General features: G+C 31.7%; 2 protein-coding genes across 4 annotated transcripts; one reads left to right on the top strand and one right to left on the bottom strand.

Annotated features, from left to right (window-relative positions):
• Window positions 1–304: 304 nt before the first annotated feature.
• On the top strand, window positions 305–6,607 carry Sms (spermine synthase). Of its 3 annotated transcripts, none has more exons than XM_018544931.1 (8): window positions 305–384; window positions 795–1,081; window positions 3,936–4,047; window positions 4,676–4,798; window positions 4,861–5,015; window positions 5,087–5,176; window positions 5,307–5,498; window positions 6,056–6,607. In XM_018544931.1, exons 2-8 carry the CDS (start codon window positions 800–802, stop codon window positions 6,200–6,202), a joined length of 1,101 nt encoding a protein of 366 aa, XP_018400433.1. In that variant the 5' UTR covers window positions 305–384; window positions 795–799; the 3' UTR covers window positions 6,203–6,607. The 3 variants fall into 3 exon arrangements, with proteins under 3 accessions (XP_018400433.1, XP_018400435.1, XP_018400434.1); XM_018544933.1 differs by lacking the exon at window positions 3,936–4,047 and adding an exon at window positions 2,487–2,595; XM_018544932.1 differs by lacking the exon at window positions 3,936–4,047 and adding an exon at window positions 2,484–2,595.
• Window positions 6,608–8,200: 1,593 nt separating this feature from the next.
• On the bottom strand, window positions 8,201–10,519 carry LOC108777925 (uncharacterized). The gene is made up of 2 exons (XM_018544926.1): window positions 10,357–10,519; window positions 8,201–9,537 (listed from the first exon to the last, which is right to left on the bottom strand). Exons 1-2 carry the CDS (start codon window positions 10,456–10,458, stop codon window positions 8,653–8,655), a joined length of 987 nt encoding a protein of 328 aa, XP_018400428.1. The 5' UTR covers window positions 10,459–10,519; the 3' UTR covers window positions 8,201–8,652.
• Window positions 10,520–10,896: the final 377 nt, after the last annotated feature.

The following is a 10,896-nucleotide window of genomic DNA, read 5'->3' as shown; positions in this document are numbered from 1 at the left end:
AACCTATTGCATGCGGCAGTTAAATTAGTATTAGATATTACATTTGCAATGTAATAAATTTGTAATAATATAATAAATGTGTAATGTTTCTTAACATACATATGCGTTTTTTTTTTAATTTGCGTATCGGTTGTCAAGTTTCGAGATTATTCGAGATATCGCAACATCGATTTGCGCCAGTAGTCGAACCGTATCGAAACGGTTCGTTAATTTTCGTCAGTTTTCGCCAGATAAGAAGTCCCGTCACGCGAAATCCTCGTGCGCATCCGATAACCTGCGCATAATTCCGTGCCAGTGTGTGCATACGTCATTCTTTCACGTCCGGGAGCAACACATTGATGTGCTTCTGATCAGGTCAAGCAATAAACATTATCGCACAATTACGTGAGTATAAACAAGTTAATGACCGACGGTTAATGAATCATTCGTTAATTTACTGAATATCGATGGTGTTATTTATTGCACTGTGCTAATAACACTAGCAACACTCGTATTTTCTATGGGATTAATTATGTAATGTGTTTTCCATGAGCATGACGACATTAAGGACATATGCCACGTTAGCTATTATTCTATTTACTTGAACGTAGACGTGTAAAACATATAACTTAAAAATAAAGAAAAAAGAATTACTTCGCACGTTGAAATTTTGCGTAGCTTGTGACTTGTTAATAGCATGATTTATCAACCGCCGAAACAAGGCCTTGAATAATTAAGTATATGAGGTAAATTGACGTCTCTATTTTCGCGGATTGACTTTACATCCTATAAATATGTATGTTCGTACATTGCAGAAGCAATGGTGGCCCATACCGTACTCCTGGACTTCACAGTGTCCAGTAGCGTGATCGCCGATATGGAGAAACGATCGGGTTTGAAATCGGCGATTGCGAACGTACTGGCAGAACATTTCGCCGGTCTCAAGCCATTGACAGAATCTAACATCGACGGCAGTTTGCTCGTTTTATATACCGGACCCAGGGGCAGTCTAATCACTGTCAGAGGATACACAGAGGGTCTGATTACATTAAACATCGAGTATTATAAGCAGGACGACCAAGAGGCACTCTTAACTTTTGAGGTATGTAATGAATTTGATATGAAGATGATTTGCTAATGATAACAGGAAATATCTGTTGCAAAGCAAATGCGCTAGTGCCGTTGATAAACACCACTCGTCCATCTAGGCAGGATTTTTATCAAAGTCTCTTAAAAAAACATGAAAAAGATAGAGATAAATTAAATGGCAACTTATCAATTCTCAGAGAGAAAGAAAAAGTAACAAACATGTTTTTCATTAGAGAATTGCAAATCTGACAAATTTAATTACACTTATTGTATCAATCATTACTAATGAAACTTAAGACTACAATAAAACATGAAACATTAAGATGCAGGATGTTAAAGAAAAAAGTTGAAGACTTAAGAGATATAATTATGTTTATAAACTGAGTAAAAAAATACTTTATACTGTTTGAGAAATTGATCTTATAATAAATTCAAAATCATTTTCTGCTTTAATATAAGTGCAACTTGTTTTTATTAAGAATTAAGTACTGTAATTTTGCTTATATATTAAGCTAATTAATCTAATGTATATTGCTCATGAGAACTTTATATAAGAAAAAATTGCCAACTCCAAACAAATAAAATTAGTATATTATTTTTCTTCTCTCTATTTTTATCTTAATAAATTTAAAACAAAAAAATAATGTACAGTCAGATATAATTATAATTAATTAATAGATAAAAATCAGTTATCGCGTAAATGTGGAAGATAGTAGAGTACTGTTAATCTTAGAGGTTAAATAACAAAATATATCTTTGTCAAACATTAATTTTACATTGATAAACATTTTTGTATTGATAAAGTTATTTATAGAATGTTTACAATTGAGTTAATGTATTTAGTGAATAAAGGACTTGTAAGGTCATGATTTTGTTTTGCTGTATTGTATGGTTGTATTATATTATCACAATGTCATGCGTACTATACTACTTTAAATACTTATCTAATCAAAGATATGACTTTCGTTTATTCGACTTTTGTGTGTTTAGGAAAGCTTATTGTTAATATTAGCGAAACGTCCATTAATTCAAATTACTTTATTGTGGAGTGATAATAATTTTATTTTACTTCCGAATTAAGATCTTTAATCTGCTTGTAATTAACTATTTACTTATTCTTATTTACATTTGCACTTAATGAGCTTAAATTGTTTACTTATAGAGTGAATATATTATAAATTTGTTCAGTATTGTGAGAAAAAGATTATCTTATCATATGTAAATGATAAGATAATTTTTATATCTAGAAAGTAGGGAAAACATTAGGAAAATCTATTTTTGATTGAATATTTTTTACTCAATTTCTGAACATTAAATGTATCTATCAGTCTTAAACTATATGTATTTTAATATCCTGTACAGAAACTTTTTATAATGAAAGTACGAAATATGACATAACTGACAGAACGTTGTAGCAGTGGCGATACTTGGAAGCTGATGTTGCCATGGCTTTGAACAGCCAGCGCAGCAAGCGTTTACCGCCCGTAAGACGAGGAACCATATATGATCTCTATCTGACACTATCAGGTAGAAAAACGCTTTCCCTCAATTAGATTTTGTTCCTCATTTACTTTTCCTAACACAATTACATACTTTACATACTTGTAGATTTATTTCGTGAAATATTTGGCATAGAGAATTACAATATTGCTGTTGACTGTTACTAATAGTTATTTAGGATAGGCCGCTTGCCAGGAATGCTGACTTAATTTTATTCCCAGCACTGTTACGTTTAGCCCAAAATTTTTCTACCCAGCACTCAATTCATTCGTAAAGAAGTTTTTGTCGTTCATTCAAACACGTAATATTAAATGTATATATTTATAATTGTTCTCTTGCCTTTCTTCAGTCGTACGAATAAAAGTTCTTAGACGACTGTTGCAATGCACAGGGCGTATTTTGTTATGAAATCTAAGAATAATTCACTCTTTATATATCGAAAGGTAATAAAAAAATCTAATGTAAGCACACAGAATGTTTTATATGAATAATTTGATTTATGTTAGAAGTGTGTATATAAACATGTCAGAAGTGTGTATAAACATCCTTGTATAAACATGGCATTGTTATTATTATTGATTTTTGTTATTATCTATATTTTTCTTTCTCTCTTATATGTATTATAAATTAAGATTTCGTTTAATATCCATACTGTGAAATACAATACTAATAAAAAATTGAGATTTTACCACATAGAATTAAAATATATGTATTATTTTTATAGTATATAATTATGAAATTTAGAATATTTTATGTTCATAATTCCTTTTTTAAAAATATATTTCAATGTATAAATCTTTAAATCCAGAAATAATTAGATTCTTAGATTTGTACACTGGTCTTGTTGCATTAATTAAAATTTTCGTAGATTTCAAAAAAGTAAAAATCAAAGATACTTATATAGTTAAATCTACATCGAACATTTCTCAATCAAAATAACCAAAAATTTAATTAACCAGAATTCTAATTATATAATCCGAATCTTTGTACTTCTTGTTGATACAATCAGAATATTTTTTTCAGTGTAGGTTTTTGAATCGTCACTTTTAATCGTACGGCTCCGTAATACGATAATACAATCATATACAGACACAGCTATTTTTATTCATGATCCATTTTGTACCGCTTGTTACCATTTTGTTGGACAAAAATAAGCCTTGCCATATATCATGGCTTGCCAGATTAACACCTTTTTCTAGCTTCCTTAACAACAAGGAGTGTAGCGCTTCCGTTTTACAAGATAGTGTCTTTGTTCTGTTCAATTCTCATTGGTTCGGCTTGATGATGATAATGATGATGATAATAATCATGATGATGGCGATGATGATAATGATGATGGTGATGATGATGATGGCCGGTTATGATAGTTGGCCAAGGAATTGGAAACGGCGTTGCAGACAGCAGCAACCGCTACACGGTCGCACACGCTTACTCCGATTAAACGCGGTGGACCCTTTGAGAGATACTATCCTACCGCCGGTGAGTTTTTATTTATAATTATGTTTACGGACCAGCTAACGACCGCTCTTACAACGGAACTACTTGTACTTAAGGAACACGATCAACTCGTAAATATTAGTGTTGTAAAAATGTCCTCATATCAGCTTTATCTTTTATAAACCGTATGTTATGAATTTATTTATTTACCATTTTAAAGTTATATTCGAAGTGATTATGATGAAAATTTATCCAGAGCTACACATTCATACAATTAATTCAAAATGTAATGAATCACAATTATAAAACTTTAGGCTTGACAATTTCTATGATTTTAGACGCATCTTACTCATTAGTAACATGCACCTGTGCTCGGCTCGGTTCAGTCTGGAACGTCTCTCTGCGTTAATCGCGAGGACATTATTTGTTCTGTTCTTGCATGACAAAGTTACACCCAGTTTTAATAGTTAATCTTTTACAATTTCCTCACATCATTTTTTCATCTGGTTATGAAGCTAACGTTCCTATGCGTGTTATCAGCTTTGCCTTGCGATACCTTGTTTTTCTACTCTTCGCAATGTTTTTTTCATGTATAGAAGCATGTTTTTAAATTAACATTCTTACAAAATGTGGCAACAAGTATTGCCAATAAAGATTACCCTTATTCAAGACGAGCGACTGCTGGAATATGACATCGACAAGCTCGTGTTCGAGGCTAGATCACCGTATCAGAAGGTACAAATTGTGCACTCCAAATCGCTAGGCAATCTGCTGGTACTCGACGAGCTACAAAGTAAGTCACATTATATTATAACTTTACTTATTATTTACAACTTACTAGAAATTTGTCTGCAGACATGTCCGAGGCAGATCTCATATATACAGAAACGCTGATGCAACGAGGCAAAGAAAATTACGCTGGCAAGGAGATCGTGATACTCGGTGGCGGTGACGGCGGCCTATTATGGGAATTGTTGAAAGAAAAACCAAAATTTGTCACAATGCTAGAAGTATGTGACTTGAATTTTATACGTAAATTATTTCATAAATGGAGTATTATCTGTTTTTATATCTTTTACAGATTGATGATATCGTTATGAAAGCCTGTAGTCAACACATGCGGAGTATTTGTGGCGACTGCTTAGATAAGAGAAAGGACGATAATTACGAAGTAAGACTTAATCTTGGATATTCATGCATTTAAATTCTAAGATCTAAATATTTTTAAATCTAAACATTCGCGTGTTTTTATCGATTCTCATAATCTTAAATTCATAGGAATAATATAATAATCTTTATAGATTATTGTTGGTGATTGTGTGAAAGCGTTAGCCCATATGATCGAAGAAGGACGGCAATTTGATTACGTCTTTGGCGATCTGACCGACATTCCTATTAGTACAACGCCACATGGTGATGCCTGGGATTTTATTAGACAAATCCTCAATTCTTCCATGAAGGTGTTGAAGTCTACCGGAAAATATATGACGCATGTGAGTATCAATTGATTCAAAAAAACATTCAATTTTATTTATTATGTACTAAAGTAGTCTTGATTTTAATTGAAATCTAGTAGATACTCTTGTACATTTTATTAATAAAACTATAACAGTATATTTTTAGATATAGAATCTTAATGTAAATGTACGATATAAATTTATTTTATTGTTTAATATTATGAGAACATGCCGTAACAGTCAAGCTGGATCTTGGATGCTTCTAATTTATAATTTCGTGTGAATTTATATATTACGTATGTAGTATTCAACATTATTAAGATCCAAAATGCTATGAGCATCAAAATTGTTAGATTGTTAGTTAATTTAACTCATGATAGTATTGCGATAGTTTATTAGAGTTGTACGAAAAATTTCGGAGCGCGTTTAAGAATCTACATACGTAGTATATAAATTCACACGAAATTATAAATTAGAAGCATCCAAGAATCAGCTTGACCCTTACGGTATGTTCTCATCGGTATTTAGTTTAAACTTTCTCGGTCCAATAAGATTTGATATTGATTATTTAATATTGATTTTTTTACATGTAGGGAAATGGCGCGTCCTGTCCAGAATCTTTGAAAATGTACGAAGAAGTCCTATCGCAGTTGTGTGTACCGGTCACGTTTACTAAAGATCGTGCTTTCGTCCCATCTTTTTTCGAAGATTGGATCTTTTATCAAGTCTCACTGAAATGATGGAGCAAAGAATATTCGGGCAGAACTTGGAGGAATCGGCCTTCTCATCACAGTCTGTTACCTGTCTTATGACCCAAGCTCTACTTCCTAGTTTTAGCCTTACTAATTAATGAAATTAGTTCCTGAGTGAGACGAATCAAACTATTACTAATTCATTTCATAACGTTTTATTTCGAGTCTTTTTCAAACATTTTTTTTTGCGTAATAAATCTTCCAACAACGTTGGAAGACGAATCCAAAAACATAGGTGGTAACAAAGAAAAGAAAATATATATCTTTTTATAATATATAAAATAAGATATACACCTTATCTATATAAACCATCAATTTGGTTTATTTCTTTTGTTATTTTGTTTGAAGTATACAAAGTTCTAAGTAGATATAATTCAAACTAAATTTTACCTCTCGTCGAAATATATTTTCCTAATAAATTTAATAATTTTTTCAAGAAAATCATTTATCTTTCGCCTAAACTTTTATCTAATTTTCTTGAAAATAAATAAATGCTTTACAATTTGAAGAAAAATGGTATTTGTGCTGTTATAATTTAACAGCATTCACAAATATTTAATAATTTTATATACACATATAATTTCTTCCATCGCTGCCTCAATGTCAACGATAAAATAAAATAAGAAATTATTTTATTCGACAAATCTTATCGAAATATTCGAATACTAATGCTAATTTTTTTCTATAAAAGCATAGAAAAAAACACTGCTTCAGTATTTATTCTTGTTATATATCTATAATCGCTAGCGATATAATTTTTGTTGTTAATCCTTTATTAATATATATTTAATTATTAAATATGAAAAAATGTTAATTGTTTTACATTTAATTGTTTCTTTCTTTTTTTTTAAGTATTTTTGATCATAATAAAAGGATTAACAGCAATGATAGATGCATGTTATTTTTAAGTTTTTTCTCTTTGTATTTTTGTTAAATAGTTTTATCGCGGTATTATTTGTCCGCAAAAATTTGTATATTAATACATATATGTCGATGTATATTATATCGGTATATAATATACATGCATATATCGCATATATACATATGTATAAATACATTCTGTATTTTCTATATAGACTTGATGTATAAAATTATATCGGGATAAATTATTTTTCTAACAAGCGTTTTCCTCTGATTTAAACAATCGACAAGATATAAATTAATATACGTGCATTTTCAATTAATCCTAAACAGTATAAAACATCTAAATACATATTGATATAATAAATTTGTATCGTTTTGTTATAATAAAATTTTCGTAATGATTTTATAAGTATATCATATATTGATACATCACAATAAAAAGATTAATATTGAGAAAGAAATTATCTGCAGATTTTGATAATTTTATAAAATAATTTTCTTACTCGTTTAATATTTATAAACACATGTCAGATTTATACAGTTTAGGATTAAAGAAATAAAACAAACAAAAAGTTATGCGCGTGAGCATACAAATGTAAATTAATTAAAATGATTAATATTTCTAATCATTAATTATAGACATTCGTTTAAAATTACTAGTACAACTTCAAAAAATTTATTTATTTGAGATATTCATTTTTCACAGTATTAAATAAAAGGACATTTCTCAGTATGATTTTATCTGTTTAATAATATTAAGCAGTGATAAAATGCAATAACAATAATCTTAGATTATTTCTGTTTAATGCTAATAGATAAAGGAGAGAGGGAAAATTTAATAATATCTTTAAAATACTGAGCGTTTAATGAGTTAATTGATTACAGAATCTACAAGTATATGCATACGCACAATTTAGTCATGTAAGTGGAGAGAAATATTGGAATTATGATACGACGATAAATTAACTATTTACAACAATGTCGTACAATTTTGAGTTTTTATTTATAAAAAAGATATCACTTGAAGAAATTATCGTAATAAGATTATTCAGATGCTGTCAAAATTTCTTGACAAACATGGTTTTTATATAGACTAAATATTTATACACGGTAAAATAAATACGCGATATTTTTAGTAGAATAAAAACAGTCTTAACAATTATATTATAATTTCGGATTTTTAAGCACAACATTTTTCAAAAGGGCACTAATCAATCTTTGTTTTAAGAACGGTGAGAAGTATTCGTTGTATTAACAAGGAATATCACATATTAAGCAACTGTGGCAAAGGTACTAAAGTTTATCGATGTACACAATAAATCTTTTACTCTCTTTCTCTCTCTCTTCTCTTTCTCTCTTCATTATTCAAATTTGGTATCCTTTCTTACGTTCCTCTGTGATTACGGAGAAACTACACTGTCTCCAACGTATTTTACGAAAGACTATAAATTAAGAATATCGGGCATGCAATTCTAAATTAGATCAGCCTTTTCAGTTTGCTTTCCATCATTTTGGAAACTTTGGCCCCAATTGAAACACAATTCAAGAATATCTAATTTAATCGTCAAATAGGATTACAGCTCGTTACAGAGCTTTGCTTTGGATATTTCTGAAAACTGCCCGATTTCGTAAATCGCAGGCTCTATCTCAGTCTCTGCGAGTATCTGTTGCAACCACTGCCGTATCTGTACAGGATGCTCATCGGTTTTCTCTCGTTCTTTTGGACGTTTGATTATTTCGGAATCTTCCTGATCTAAGACTTCTTTATCCAATTCTTGCAAATTACTTTCAGTCACTCCATTCATCAATGTATCCAGCTCAGAAGATTCTGTAGTCGTCGTACAAGATATTCCGAGGGACTGTACATTCTGTGAATATGCTTTGTCAAAGGCGTGCAGTCCGTCCAAGGATACATGTGTCAGGCCAAGTTTGCGTTTTATGATCAAAAGAGGCGAGCACCTTGATATGGATAGAGTATCTTTGAAAATCTTCAATGCATTAGCCTTTTCATTCTGCGAGTCTTGCAGGTCATTATCAGTGAACAGTGTGGAAGGCAAACTTGAAATACGCACAGTTCTGTAGTCAGATATAAAATCCTTGCAACGTGGAAGGTTCAGGTGATTTGTGACTTTTTGGTCTGATGGTTTGGTGATCGATTTGTCAAAGCTAACATGATCCTTGTTAGCATCTTGATAATCTGCAACTTTATATGGCTCCACATCCTTTACTGTAATACTATTTGATCCATGTGTCTCAATATTACCAAACTGGCGTATTCGTTCCTCTAACTCATTCCTATCATTCAGGATCACTACTGACGATGGTAAGAAATTTAATGAAGTCTCTATTAGCGAAAGTTGCTGCCTGTGAATGGCTTCGGCTTGACGGAGCAGTTGCTTCTCTCTAGATCGCAGGAGTTTCGTTAAATCTTCAAAACAGTTTCTGATTTCTGCTTCGATCTGCAAAATTTATTTTTATGATTATGTACAAAAATAGATAGTTTATAGCGTTTATTTTAAGATGCTATTGATATTCTATTTTAAAATAATCTATGTTGTATTAACTCTATTAATAAAAATTTATTTTATATTCTTTCATAGCATATTCTATTACCATTTACAAATAATGATTTTATTAACTGTACATTGTGTATATATTAAATTTACTTTTGTAAAAATTAATTCAAATCCATCTTTAATTCTATTTCTGCAATTTTAAGTTTTTTTGCACAAATGAATTTTTTACTTGCAGAAACTCTTATTGCTAAAATTTCAGTTTTTATTAAATAAAAATTTTAATATTTAAATTAAAATACTCTGATAATAGAGATGTTAAAATGGAACCCTAAGTTCAATTTTTTAAAGTTTAGAACTGTAAAAAATTTGAACTATAAAAAGACTTGGACAAAAAAAAGACAGATTGTAGATGGAGGAAGTAAAATGGAGTAAAAATACAATTGTAGACGGATAGTTAAAGATTCCCACAGTAGATCAGAAATCCATCAAGGGGAAAGAAGTAGAACGATTTCTATGTATGCTCCCATCTTGTCTCGCAAGTACAGGGATTTTAATTTAAAAATATACATTACTTCGATTATACTTGTATGTTCTGCTTTAAATAACATGTACAGCTCTTATCACAAAATTATTACCGTTTATCATTTGTTTCTCTGTAAAGTAGCGAACAAAAGACAGAAAACGTATAAGCTGTGGTATAGCGAAAAATATGCTGAAATCTGATTTGCATACTCGTAGGGAGGTGCGGATGAATTATCATACCTGAGCCGATCTCTCCTCCAAGAGTCTGCGTTTGTCCGCAATCAGTTTTATTCGCGACTGATTGTCCTCGCTGTCGTCCAGCTGATTCTGCTTGCCTGTCATGTTGGTCCTCCACGCGGGTTCAATAACATAGACGCAAGCTCGACGGTCGACGCTCCGCAGTCATTGCAATAATACAATAATGAATGATGAATGCAATTTAATCGCAATGCCAATGTGTCGATCCGCACGGTCGCTGCCTTACCGACGCACCGGGTCCTCGCGGGCTAACTCGGCACTAACGGTCCGCGGAGCTTTCACCGATCGATCGATAGATGTCGCCGTTTGTGCGAGATCGGGCGTCGATGTGCTAGCAGGCGAGCGGTGGCGAGCGGGGGGAGAGGGTGCGCACGGTGGTGCGAGAACGGTACAAGACAACGGGTAGGCAGTTTCGCGCGGCATAGCGCGGCTCATCTTCGTCGTGGTGTGTGCGGGTATGATCGGGTACGCGTACGGAGACATCGGCGCATCTTAACACACACCTATCATACGCACACACAC

The sequence above is a fragment of the Cyphomyrmex costatus genome, unplaced genomic scaffold, assembly GCF_001594065.2.
Source record: "Cyphomyrmex costatus isolate MS0001 unplaced genomic scaffold, Ccosl1.0 scaffold474, whole genome shotgun sequence".
Classification (NCBI taxonomy): domain Eukaryota; kingdom Metazoa; phylum Arthropoda; class Insecta; order Hymenoptera; family Formicidae; genus Cyphomyrmex; species Cyphomyrmex costatus.
This window is presented reverse-complemented; position numbering and strand designations above follow the sequence as displayed.